This window comes from Heterocephalus glaber, unplaced genomic scaffold, assembly GCF_053883595.1.
Source record: "Heterocephalus glaber isolate CG9 unplaced genomic scaffold, H.glaber_assembly_v1.0 deba00000937, whole genome shotgun sequence".
NCBI lineage: Eukaryota > Metazoa > Chordata > Mammalia > Rodentia > Bathyergidae > Heterocephalus > Heterocephalus glaber.
The window spans coordinates 6,140,140-6,152,764 of record NW_028258173.1 but is presented as its reverse complement, the minus strand read 5'-3'; the positions used below and the strand labels follow the sequence as shown (position 1 = coordinate 6,152,764).

The 12,625-nt window shown below is 58.6% G+C and overlaps 2 protein-coding genes across 8 annotated transcripts in view; one reads left to right on the top strand and one right to left on the bottom strand.

Annotated features, from left to right (window-relative positions):
- The window catches only part of Itgb4 (integrin subunit beta 4), a 32,311-nt gene extending 25,681 nt beyond the window's left edge, over positions 1 to 6,630 (top strand). For 3 of the 6 annotated variants that reach the window (XM_021241059.2, XM_021241057.2, XM_021241058.2), the window contains 11 exons: positions 1,392 to 1,574; positions 1,657 to 1,788; positions 2,745 to 2,954; positions 3,617 to 3,856; positions 4,011 to 4,169; positions 4,652 to 4,801; positions 5,288 to 5,476; positions 5,553 to 5,708; positions 5,788 to 5,952; positions 6,034 to 6,144; positions 6,235 to 6,630. In XM_021241059.2, coding sequence (XP_021096718.2) covers positions 1,392 to 1,574; positions 1,657 to 1,788; positions 2,745 to 2,954; positions 3,617 to 3,856; positions 4,011 to 4,169; positions 4,652 to 4,801; positions 5,288 to 5,476; positions 5,553 to 5,708; positions 5,788 to 5,952; positions 6,034 to 6,144; positions 6,235 to 6,371 — 1,832 coding nt within the window. In that variant the 3' untranslated portion in view covers positions 6,372 to 6,630. The remainder of the gene's footprint in view (positions 1 to 1,391; positions 1,575 to 1,656; positions 1,789 to 2,744; positions 2,955 to 3,616; positions 3,857 to 4,010; positions 4,170 to 4,651; positions 4,802 to 5,287; positions 5,477 to 5,552; positions 5,709 to 5,787; positions 5,953 to 6,033; positions 6,145 to 6,234) is intronic. The other 3 variants (XM_004860703.4, XM_004860702.4, XM_004860704.4) reach the window with 3 other exon arrangements.
- On the bottom strand, positions 6,426 to 10,407 carry Galk1 (galactokinase 1). Of its 2 annotated transcripts, XM_004860701.4 has the most exons (8): positions 10,199 to 10,403; positions 9,274 to 9,463; positions 8,724 to 8,843; positions 8,409 to 8,544; positions 8,101 to 8,282; positions 7,213 to 7,363; positions 6,975 to 7,137; positions 6,739 to 6,894 (listed from the first exon to the last, which is right to left on the bottom strand). In XM_004860701.4, exons 1-8 carry the CDS (start codon positions 10,361 to 10,363, stop codon positions 6,823 to 6,825), a joined length of 1,179 nt encoding a protein of 392 aa, XP_004860758.2. In that variant the 5' UTR covers positions 10,364 to 10,403; the 3' UTR covers positions 6,739 to 6,822. The 2 variants fall into 2 exon arrangements, with proteins under 2 accessions (XP_087064584.1, XP_004860758.2); XM_087208458.1 differs by lacking the exon at positions 6,975 to 7,137 and having other exon boundaries at positions 6,426 to 6,894; positions 10,199 to 10,407.
- Positions 10,408 to 12,625: the final 2,218 nt, after the last annotated feature.

Genomic DNA, 12,625 nt, shown 5'->3' with positions numbered 1-12,625 from the left:
TTGAGGCCAGCCTGGCAACATAGCAAGATACCTTCCCCAAATCAAACAAAACATAGGGTGGGTTGGGCACAGTGCTACACACCTGTGATCTCGGCATTCCAGGGGGCAGAGGCAGGAGAGTCACAAGTTGGAGGCCTGCCTGGCAACTTATCAACTTAGTGAGACCCTTAAATCCCCAGCTCTAAAACTATAAAATAAAAAAAGGCCTGAGGAATGTAGCTCAGAGTGAAGGCTCTGGGTTCAAAGCGCAGGGCTGGAAAAAGAAAACAATCCCTAGTACCACTAAAAAATATAAAACGGGCTGGGGACGTAGTTCAGTGAGTGGTAGAGCTCAGGTCTAGCATGTCTAAGGCCCTGGGCTTAATCCCTGTGTCACAGAAACACAGAACACCCTGAATTTGGGATAAACATTTTTTTAAGAATACTTCATACATTTTATCTGGCAGCCTTAGGCAAGCGTGCCTGGCGGAACTGTTTTTTCTCTCCACTCCTAGAAGGGAGACAAGGTTCACTGACTCCTGCCAGCTGTTGAGATGGGAAAGTGCAGGGACCTCCGTACGCCCTCGCCTCTTCAATGTCAGTCCCAGGGATGCAGAGCTGACCCCTTCATGTCCCCTGTGGACCCCAACATGGTGACCTAACAGAGCGGGGGACAGCAGGACTTTGAGGAGGAGATGGGACTACCTTGTCCAATCACTCCAATCTTCTCGGCAGCTGCGGAACACGGATGGCTTGGCCTGAGCTTGCTTACATTTAGTCCACTCATGGCCCACAGTCAGAGAGCTCCCTCTGACCTGGCCTTTAACCCCAGGAATGACGTGGTCCTAAGAAGTTATCACGGATGTTCCAGCTCATGGCTCCTGCTGAGGCCTGGCTGTCATGGCCTGTACTGGGCAGCACCCCCCAGCCCTCTGCCAACCTGATCCTCCCACCCTAGCTGCTGTGACCACAATGTGAGGCTAGCACAGGGTAGCTACAGGTGCCTCCATCCCTGCCTCAGCACAGCACCTGGGGCTGCACTGTCAACCCTGAGCACTGGCTGGGGAGGTCATTCTGAAAGGCCCCCACTTCCTGATCCAGCCTCGTGTGGTGGCACCCTGGATGCAAGACCACTTGCTAATCGGTAGAAGTCATGGCAGAGCCACCATGAATCTAGTACTAGCCCTGCCACTTATTTAGCAAAGAGTCCTTTGGCGAGCAAGCTGATGACACTTCCCTAAGCCAGTTACACATAGTTTGCAAGGGCTGGGCAGGTGGCAGGAGCCCTCAGCTGGCTCCCTGCCCCCTCCAGGTGTAGATCAGGGATGTACAGCAGTCCTGCTAGCTCAGGGGTGGGGCTGGGACAAGGTTGGAGCCTGGGTGACCCCTCTGAAGCACTCTCCCTGCCTCAGGACCCATTGGGCCCATGAAGAAGGTGCTGGTGGACAGCCCCAAGAACAGGATGCTGCTCATTGAGAATCTACGAGAATCCCAGCCCTACCGCTACACAGTGAAGGCGCGCAATGGGGCAGGCTGGGGCCCTGAGCGCGAGGCCATCATCAACCTGGCCACCCAGCCCAAGCGCCCCATGTCCAGTGAGTGGTGGATGGCGATGGGGAGGGCAGGCAGGGGGACAGGAGGCCAGCCAGGGCCCTGGCTCACCCCTCCCACCTGCAGTCCCCATCATCCCGGACATTCCCATCGTGGACGCCCAGGGTGGGGAGGACTACGAAAGCTTCCTCATGTACAGCGACGATGTTCTGCGCTCCCCTGCCGGCAGCCAGAGGCCCAGCGTCTCAGATGACACTGGTGAGTGGGCTCCATGAGAGGAGGGTGCAGGTGCTGGGCACACAGGACTGTCCCTGGTGTCCCAGGAGCACAGGGGCTGGCAAATGCTGGACATGGAACTCCAAGGCAAGAAGTCACCCCCCAGCCTCAAACATGGGAGTGCAGAAGGGACAAACCCGCAGTGGTCCACAGGCAATTGTACAATCCATGTGTGAGGAGAGAGACATCTGCCTGGAGGTGGATGCACACATGGGCTGGCAAACATGGGATCTTAAAGTTGCCCAGCTGTGCCTTGGAGTCAAGACACTCAGGCCACTTACCCTGCTGGCCAAGCCCGAGACCCTCAAGAGGGAGGTACAGCTGAGGTGGTGATGTCCGTCCTCTGTGCTCCTCCCTCCTTGATTCCCCAACAATATGCCCAAGCTGGGACTCCCGAGCACAGGCTTATTACTGGCTCCACTGTGGCACACTGTGTGAATCAGTTACTTTCTCTGTGCTTCAGTTTTCTAACCCGTAAGACGTGATGCCAGTCACGGGATGCCCCGAGTGGAAAATCCTCCAGAGCGTGTTCATCGTTTGTACTTTTGCCCTTACTTGCCTGTATGTCGGGGCGTTCCCTGCTGAGCACACACTTGTCCTCACAAGTGTCTGTGTGTCTGAGGCTCTTAAGGGCCAGGAGCCCCAGCTCAGTTGCTACTGGCACTCTGGGGCTTGAGGGAGCCAGGGACTTGGTTACTCTGCTGAACTCGCACAAAGCTGAGAGCGGTTAGGTAACAAAAGAAACCTCTGGCTGGTGCCGGGCCTTTCCCCCACCCCGGGCCGTGGCCCCAGCTGCGGCCCCAGCTCCCCTTGCTTATCCGCAAGGGCACGAGTGAGTGGGTGAGGGTCTCTCCGGTCGCTGGGGCTCGAGTCACCAGAGAGCCAGGAGGACGGGCTCCGTCGCAGCGCCGCCAACGCGGCCCTTCGTTGTTCCCAAGGCGGCAGCTGGAAGTTCGAGCCCCTGCTGGGGGAGGAGTTGGACCTGCGGCGCGTCACGTGGCGGCTGCCCCCGGAGCTCATCCCGCGCCTGTCGGCCAGCAGCGGGCGCTCCAGCGGGCGCTCAGACGAGGACGGCGGCACAGCCGCGGGGGTCACGGATGGGGAGGGTGGCGGCCGGGCTCGCGGGGCGACACCCCGGCCCCCTGGAGGTGACTGCCCGCCCGAGGCTCACCCGCTGCACCCGGTGCTCCAGCTTGGGCTGGCTGCTCATCAGGGTACCCTGGCCAGCTAGGCATCAGGAGACCCCAGGGTCTCGCCGAGGCAGCACAGGGCAGTGGCCCCCAAGGCGGCGTCTGGCTAGCTGGGGGCATACAACTTCAGCAGCCTGCCGAGTGTAGTGGTGCGGCTAGTCCCGGTACTAAGGGAGGCTGAGGCAGGAGACCCTCAAGTTTGAATCCTGCCTGAGCTACTTAAGCAAGACTTTGTCTCAAAAAGAAAGGGTGTGGTGGGGGATATAACTCAGAGCACTCCTGGCTTTGAGCCCCAGTACGGGGGGCACCCCAGAGCAACCTGCTGTGTCCAGGGGGAGGACTCTGGTACCCAGATGGACCCTCAGGGGACTCGAGGGGAGGCTCTGGGCTTCCCCCCCCAAGACTGGGCTGATGCAGGAGAGTGAGCCCCCCAGCTGGAGCCTGCTGTGTTTGACTCTCCCATAGGAATGGTGCCAGAGGACATGGCCTCCAGCCTGGCAGTGGAAGGGAGCCTAGCTGTATTTCCTCCGAGGCTCCTGAGAAGCCAGGGAGCCATGGGGTCCCCCAGCCGTAAGGTGCCGTCTAACGCAGGCCTCCCTGACTGATTTTTTCCCCCACAGAGCACCTGGTGAACGGCCGGATGGACTTTGCCTTCCCAGGCAGCGCCAACTCCCTGCACAGGATGACAGCGGCGGCCGGTGCTGCCTACGGCACCCACCTGAGCCCACGTCTGTCCCACCACATGCTGAGCACGTCCTCCACCCTCACACGGGACTACCACTCACTGACCCGCACGGAGCGCTCCCACTCCGGCACGCTGCCCCGGGACTACTCCACGCTCACGTCCCTGTCCTCCCAGGGTGAGTGGCCTCCGCAAGCTCACCTCTGCCACCCACCTTCCTCCCCCCAGCTCCTGGCCCACCACTCCCACTCCCACTCCCACTCCCCATCTCCAGCATACACGGGCACACATGACCTCCCCGCCCCGCTCACCCTTCTTTTGTCCTGCCCTAGGCCTCCCTCCCATCTGGGAAGACGGGAGGAGCAGGCTTCCGCTGTCCTGGGCCCTGGGGTCCTGGAGTCGGGCTCAGAGGAAGGGGCTGCCCCCCTCCAGGGGCTCTCCAGACTCCATAATCCTGGCTGGGCAGTCAGCAGCGCCCTCCTGGGGCCCAGGTAGTACAGGGGTGGCCATCAGGTGTCCCCACGCTCTCCTCCATCATGCTCCATGTCACCTGGCCACCCATCACAGCCAGCCCGGCCACCGCCTCAGCCCCACTCCACTCACAGGCGTCCTGCTCGTCCCCAGGAGCTAACCACTGCCCACCCTCATCAGCGCTGATGCCTAACACAGCCTCTGCCCTGCCGGGGTGTGGGGCTGGGCAGGGCCAAGGAGAGAGCCAGCCAGCAGAAGGGCTGGGGGCCTGGGTTGGCAGGCCCTCGGGGCTCACCCTCTCGGCCAAGCCAGGCCTGCCCCTGCTCCAAGGACGTGTGGGTAGTGCTGGGCAGCCTGCACAGAGTGTTAGAGTGAGAGCAGCCGGGCCAGCACTCCCTGTACATAGACCAGCCAGCTGAGCAGGGGAGGCTGGGGTACAGCTGACTGCCCCCAGAGACCCCAGCGCCTGCCTCTCAGACTGACTGCAGCCTCCCATCTCCAGACTCCCGCATGGCTGTGGGTGTGCCAGACACTCCCACCCGCTTGGTGTTCTCAGCCCTGGGGCCCACGTCTCTGAAAGTGAGCTGGCAGGAGCCACAGTGTGACCGTGTGCTGCTGGGCTACAGTGTGGAGTACCAGCTGCTGAATGGCGGTAAGGCTCGGCTGCTGCTTGCTGCAGGGGTGCCCCCATGCAGACACACAGGCTCCACAGCTGAGTCAGGAAACCACCCGGGTCCCTTAAGCATGAGAGGCCCCACCCAACCACTCTGAGAGACTTCTCCCACCATGTCACCCCCTTCATTGTCCTTCATTTTTATTTGGTTTTTTGAGACAGGGTCTTGCTATGTAGTCCAGGCTGGCTTTGACCCCAAAGCAATCCTCCTGCCTCAGCCTCCTGAGCACTGGGATTACAGGCGTGCACCTGCACCGCCATTCCCGGCTCTTATCTCCTCTCTTCTGAGCCTCATCCATCTCTGGGCTTCTCGTTATTCCATTAGGTTTTGTCTAATAAAGCCTCACAGACCCAGGGCTGGCCTGGGTGGCCTCTTAGGAACTGGGAAGTAGCATTATCCGTGGGCACACACAGGAAGGGGGGTGGGGAAGCTACTCTACTGTCTGCCCTCACCTCGCCTCCCAGGTGAGCTGCATCGGCTCAACATCCCCAACCCTGGCCAGACTTCGGTGGTGGTAGAAGACCTCCTGCCCAACCACTCATACGTGTTCCGAGTGCGGGCCCAGAGCCAGGAGGGCTGGGGCCGGGAGCGCGAGGGTGTCATCACCATCGAGTCACAGGTGCACCCGCAGAGCCCACTCTGCCCTCTGCCAGGTGAGCAGGTCCCCCACAGTGGCACCCCCATGCCCACCGAGCACCCCACACTGATATCCTTCCTCTGCCACCCCAGGCTCTGCCTTCACCCTGAGCACCCCCAGTGCCCCGGGCCCTCTGGTGTTCACTGCCCTGAGCCCTGACTCGCTGCAGCTGAGCTGGGAGCGGCCACGGAGGCCCAATGGAGATATTCTGGGCTACCTGGTGACCTGCGAGCTGGCTCAAGGAGGAGGTACTGGCAACGCCGGGGACGGGGGGGCCATGCGAGGGCTGGAGGAGACACCAGGGCTGAGGGCATCTTCCCTGTGCAGGACCGGCCACCACATTCCGAGTGGATGGAGACAGCCTGGAAAGCCGGCTGACAGTGCCCGGCCTCAGCGAGAATGTGCCCTACAAGTTCAAGGTGCAGGCCAGGACCACCGAGGGCTTCGGGCCAGAGCGAGAGGGCATCATCACCATCGAGTCCCAGGATGGAGGTAGGGTGCCCCCTTTGGCACTCCCACTGTCTCTGGCCATGCCTTCTCTCATCCTCTGACTGGCCAACGTGCCTGCTCCAGGTCCCTTCCCACAGCTGGGCGGCCATCCTGGGCTCTTCCAGCCCCCGCTGCAAGGCGAGTACAGCAGCATCACCACCACCCACAGCAGCAGCACCGAGCCCTTCCTAGTGGGTGAGTCACAGGGGCGGGGGATCCTGGCTCCAGAGGGCCCAGAGACGGGTAGGGACGCAGGGGGCATTCTCTCAACTGCTTCCCCTGCAGATGGACTGACCCTGGGATCCCAGCACCTGGAGGTAGGGGGCTCCCTCACCCGCCACGTGACCCAGGAGTTTGTGAGCCGGACGCTGACCACCAGTGGAACCCTCAGTGCCCAGGACCAACAGTTCTTCCACACCTGACCCCCAACCCCAGCAATGTCTGGAAACCTGGCCCGCCTTCTCAGCTGCAACACCCTAAAGACCCCGGGGTCCAGTCCTGTGCATGCCGACGGAGCAGGGGTAGGTGTTCTCTGAGAAGCATGAAGGGGCTAAGGTCCCAGAAGACTCTTCAGGCTTCCCCTCCTGGCCCCCAGCCCAGACCCATTTGTAACCAAAGAGCTCGGACCAGCACAGGGTCCCAGCATTTGTTCTGCACTTAATAAAAGATTTTGCTACTGCCTGGCTTTGTCCTGTTCGTTCTGCAAGGTGCCAGCCCAGGGTAGAAAGGCAATTCTGACAATCCGCTTCTCTGCCCCTGAGCACACACCCACCTCTAGAGAAAGGCAGGTTCCAGGTCAGAGGCACAAGTTTATTGAGCACCCAGAGGCAGAGCAGAATACCCTGCTGCACCAGCTGAGCCGTCCCGAGGGCATCACAAGTACAGCACCTTGGCTCCATCTGCCGCCTGAGAGAGGTAGAATGTGGCGGTCCCACTGTACTGCTCCTGGCGGACAGGAAGGACAGTCGAAGTAGGAGAGAGTGCCCCGGCACCTCCTGCCCTCCCAGGCTCTGGTGCCCACCCACCTGCATGTGCTGCATGGCACAGGCAGCAGCAGAGGCCTCCAGCAGGGTCACTGTGCAGCCACCAAAGCCACCACCTGTCATGCGACTGCCATAAACCCCAGGGACAGACAGCGCAGCTTCAACCAGTTGGTCCAGCTCAGGGCAGCTCACCTCGTAATCGTCCCTGAAGAGAGGACGCAGGAGGATGGACTTGGGACCCACCTGTGCCTGGGAGGTGCAGGGCGCCCCAGGGCCTCACCTGAGTGAGTGGTGACTCTCCACCATGAGGCGACCAAAGGTTCTGTAGTCCCCTCGGCTCAGGGCAGCTGCTGCCTGGGCTGTGCGCTGGATCTCACCCACCACATGCCGTGCCCGCTGGAAGCCCTCCTTGCTCACCAGTTCTCTGCCCGCTGGGGAGGAACAGGGGTCAACAGCCCTTGTCTGCCATTGCCTGTGGGCCTGGGGGTGTGGGCAGTGGCCCTGGCAGGGTTAGTGGACAGCTACTACTTGGTGAAGGGGGCCCTGTGAGGGGCAGGAGGACCTCAGGCCTGGTTCTAAAGAACTCCCTCCTCTCCGGATCCTCCCTTCCCCCTATAAATGGGACACCTGCATCACTCCATCACTCGGAGATCAGGAGGGACTGCAGGGGACAATGTACAGGACTCCCCGCAGGGAGCTGGCACAGCGGTGCTCCATGAATATCAGTGTAAGAAACCCCAACTGAGGCCGGGGATTTAGCTCAGTGGTTCAGCTGCCTGCCTCAAAAGTGCAAGGTCCCAAGTTCGATTCCTGGTACCAAAGAAGAAAAGGAACCCCCAACTCATGGACACATGAGTGGACATAGTGCAACCCTCAAGAGGCCATAAAAGTACAATCTTAGAGGAGTTCAAGCAGGACTGGAGGTATAACTCAGAGGTAAGAGTGCTTGCCTGGCATGTATAAAGCCCAGGGTTTGATCCCCAGTACCACAAAAATAAAAAGATTTCAAGCAGCTCTGCTGGGATTGGAGTCCTAAGTTTTTGTAATATTTGGGGGAAAGTGGGGAGAGCATGGGGAATGCCCTGGAGGGAATAGGCAGCAGGCTCAAGGTCACACAGAGGACCCAGCAGGGAGCCCAGCCATCTCCAGGACAGAGTCCAACTCTTACCCTCGAGCTCCTCCAGCCGAACCTCCCGAAGGCTCTCCTTGCCCAGCGCCCGGGCCACCTCTTCACACTGGCGCCTTCGTAGGGGGTACTCACTGGAGCCCAGGGAGTGGCGAACATTGGAGTTAGTGATGAGCACGGCCAGCTTGGGGTCGGACAGTGGCACCAGGCTTGTCTCCAAAGACCTGGGGTGGTGTTTAAAGTTGGGCAGATGACATGGCCAAGGGTCTGCTTGCCAGGCCAGGTGGTGGGCACACTCCACCCCAGAGCTCCTGATCATGAGGTGGGAGAGTACAAGGGGAACCCCTGACCTGCAGTCAATGAGCAGTGCGTGGCCTTTCTGCCCCAGCAGAGCGATGAGCTGGTCCATGATACCACAGGGCACCCCTGCGAAGCTGTGCTCTGCCCGCTGACACACACGGGCCCGGGCAGCTACTGCCCCCGAGTCTGCAGCACAGGGTGAGGTGGGGAAGCTAGGGCCCAGGAGGGGACACACAGGGTGGCCACGTGGGAGCAGCAGTAGCTCCAATGACATTCCCCTCCCCGAGTCAGGATAGGAAGATCTCAAAGACCACAAAGAGACCTCAGGGAAGGAGGGTAGGTCAGGGGCTGGGCCTTGGTGGTACCTGGGCAGAGCTGCTGGAGAAAGGTGTATGTGGCCACTTCCAGCGATGCGGAGCTGGACAGCCCACCCCCCAGGGGCACTGAGCTGACCACCACTGCACTGAAGCCAGGGAGGGGGGAAGCTGCAGGGGAAAAATGGTGACAGTAAGCCAAGCTGTGGGGATGGGACCAGGGCGTGTGTCCTGGCGGGAAGGGAGACAACTGGCTGGCAGCTGCTTCCAGGCCACGTGTCTCAACTGTCAGAGGCCACCACCAACCTGCTGGGGCCAAGGAGCCCACCCTCCATCCTCCCACCCCTGAGGATCCTGGGGCAGTCTTCCTACTTGTCCACCCAGTTTAAGGCTCTAAAGGCCAGGAAGCTGGGGTCTGAATCCTGGCTCCTCCACTTGTGTAAAGAGAAACTCAAGCCAAGTTCCGGAAACCTTTTGGGGCATCAGTTTCCTCATCTGTACAATGAGATGCTCCAACCTGCAAGCCTTCCCATGGCAAATCATACAAATTGAGGTCATTCCTAGTGGAATCATGAACTTGACTGGGGCCTGGGCCCCATACCTGGGTAGTGCTGAATCACCCCCTTGACATAGTTAGCCCAGCGGGGGATCCCAGGCTCCAGTGACCTCTGAGCTGTGGGCAGTGGAAACTGGAGCCTCTGGGGCTCATCAGCATCCTTAGAGGTGGTGAGAAGAGAGACAAGTCTGTCTGTTCGGGGACTGCCCACCAGCAGGGTCACAAGCTCCAGTGCCTGTCGGGAGAGACAGTATTACACCAGCTGATGGACTAAGCCCTCCAGAGACGCCAGCCAAGGTTTTGATGCTGGGAATGGACGGACCCTGGGGGTAAGGGGCTCAAATCGGAGGGAATGCAGTGTGGCTCAAGTCCAGTCCGAATGCTAAGGGGCCCTGGGGGCTTGGAGCTCCACCCCCTGGGTCTTTAGGGGTGGGGACAGTTGCAGGCTGAGGGCCAACATGGACTCTGCCCTGTTGTGAAGTGGGGGGGAAAACAAGCTAGCTCGATGGGAAAACAAGACCGGGGTAGCCCCACGCCTTCCCATTAAGGGGTGGCCTCAGATGCACTGTAGCCATTCACTTCCCAAGACGCAGGGTGGGGCTGAAAGCGCACCCGATTAAGAGCTGGAAGGTAACACAAGAACCAGCTGTGAGATCGTGAACAGGTCCCTAGCCGTCTCTGGGTCTCTTTCTTCCTCTGTAACAGACCGGCTGGGACAGGAGGTCTGTGGTTGGGGACTCCTCTGGGGCCAAAGGCCCGGAGTGCTACACAGGACCCACATTGTAGGGAAACCTTCTCTCAGGATGAGGGAGAGGATCAGCAGCCCCCAGAGGGCGGACTAGAGCCGAGAGGGGTCTTCTTCGCACGTGCAAACCGGCGCGTCCCAGGGTCTCCCGCGCGTGCTCGTCCCCCACACTCGGCTCCCCGCCCTTCCCCGCGCCCGGACGGCGACCGCGGGCCCCTCACTCGCCATGGGCAACACCAGGCCCTGATTGTAGTCCGTGTGCTCCCCGATCAGGTTGACGCGACCCGGCGCTGACACTGCCAACTCGGGGTCTGCCCCGAACTCCTCCCGGAAGGCCCGCCGGGCCTCTGCCAGCAGCTCCTCCAACCGTGGCGGTCTCGAAGCAGCCATGACGCTGTCTGCAGCCCTGCGCGTCGCGGGCTGGATGCTGGGGGCGGGGCCACTGCTGCGGGTGCGCGCGAGCCCAGAAGCCCCGCCCCGCTGTCGCCCCGCCCCACCCCCGGGCTGCGTCCGCTGAGCCACCAGCTGCAGGGCGACAGGCGGATCGGCGCGAAGCTCCGTCTGCCGCGGTTGCGGGCTGCGAGCAGCCAGACGGCCAGATGGCAACCCCATATGGGACCCTGTGTCCCGATCGTGTCTGCCTGTCTGGTCTTTGAGGAGGACTAATGGGCCCCCGCTTGAAGACTATGGCCCAGAATTCCATCCGCAACCCCACATTAAAGAGGAAAGAAGGGCCGGGGATTTAGCTCAGTGGTTCCGCGGCCTGCCTCGCAAGCTCAAGGATCTGAGTTCGATCCCCGGTACCAAAAAAAAAAAAAAAAAGAAAGAAAGAAAAAGAAAAAAGAGGAAAGGGGAGCTCTGAAAACTCCTAGGCGAAAAAATAGGGTTAAAACTATGACCTTGAGCCGGGTGTGGCAAGCCTGTAATCCTAGCATTCCCGAGGCTGAGGTAAGAGGCTCTCCACGGGCTAGAAACCATCCTGGGCTACTTAGTGAGTTCAAGGCCAACCTGAATTGCATAGAGACTGTCTCAAAAAAAAAAAAAAAAAAAAAACCCAAAAGGGCCTGGTTCCGGCGACTGCCTCGCAAGCGCAAGGTCCCGAGTTAGATCCCTGGTACCAAAAAAAAAAAAAACCAAATAAAATAAAAGGGGCGGAGATGTACCTCAGTGATAAATTAGGTACTTAACATCTGTGACATTCTGGTTTCCATCCCCGGTACTAAATAAATAAGTGAACTGCATGGTATTTATGTTACATCTCAGTAAAGCCAATCTGGTTAAAACAATAGAGCCAGGGAGGTGCAGCATGGTGGGAGAGTATTTGCCTAGCATGTTCAATACCCTGGGTTCAATCCTAAGCACTGATCCCCCCAAAAAAGAATAAAAGCAATTCCGGATTTCATCTGATAGCCTGCTTCCTGGGGGACACATATCAGTAAGGCAGTTTTTTGTACAGCCAAAAGGAAAACAAAATGAGCTATGAATACCCCTTGGGACTGCTTGAAATGGAATTAAACTTGCAGACCTTGTCTCCCTCCAAGGCTGTGGGGCTATATTGAGCAAGCAACCCCTTCTCTGCACACACATTCTTGTTTTGTTTTGTTGTTGTTTGAGACAGGGACTCACTATGTAGTGCTGGCTGGCCTTGAACTCACTATGTAGCCCAGGCTGGCCTAAAACTCCCAGCGACCCTCCAGCCTCAGTGCTGGGATTTCAGGCGTGCACCACCACAACCAGTTCTGCATACATTCTTTACCCACCCCAGCTTTGCTTCTTTTCTTTGGTACTGGAGATCGAACTCGGGTTCTTGTGCTTTCTGCTTTCGAGGTAGACAGCAGAACCACTGAGCTAAATCCCCACCCCACCCCAGCTTTGCTTCTAACAGTCCTGAGACCAATCCTTCACTCTTACTATTTGGTGATCAACTTCTCTGAACTTCAGTTTCTTATCTGGAAGATAGGGCTAGTGATTCCTCCACAACTGGCTGCTGAAAAAGGAATTCGATGAAATACTCTTCAGAAAGTGCCCAGCCCAGCGCCTGGCCCTCAGTGCCTCAGAATAAATGTTCGCTATTAGTCATCCATTAATTCAACAGGCATCAACAGACTCTCCTGTGTGCAATTGGCCAGAAAGATAAAAAGCCTCAGACTTCCATCCTCTGGTTGGAAGGCTGACCAACCAGAAAGCTGACCTCCTCTAATAGAGATAAATGTTTCATCTGAGGAGTTGAGCTCTGAGAAAGAGAAGAGAGGAGGAAATGTGACCACTGTGAAGCCCACACCCTCACTTCACAGTCATGGTCTCATATGGATGGAAAAACTCATCTGTTGGATCCATGTTCATCCTCAATGTGGTTCTGAGGTAGGATGGGCCAAGTTCCTCATCTCAGCTTCAGGAACTTCTCAGACCCAGCCCCATGACACTTTCAGTTTTTCCTTTAAACGAAAACTCAGGCCAGGGATTTAGCTCAGTGGTGCGTGCCTGCCTTGCAAGCACAAAGTCCTGCGCTCCATCCCCATAACAAAAAAAAGGACTGTGAAAGAAAACTCAATTTGGCCATAGAGGAAGTGCTCCTGCTTGTTCCAGGTGGACTCTGAAACATTGATTTTTGTCTGGTAGATGTGTTTACTTCCTTTTCTTCTTTTCTCCCAC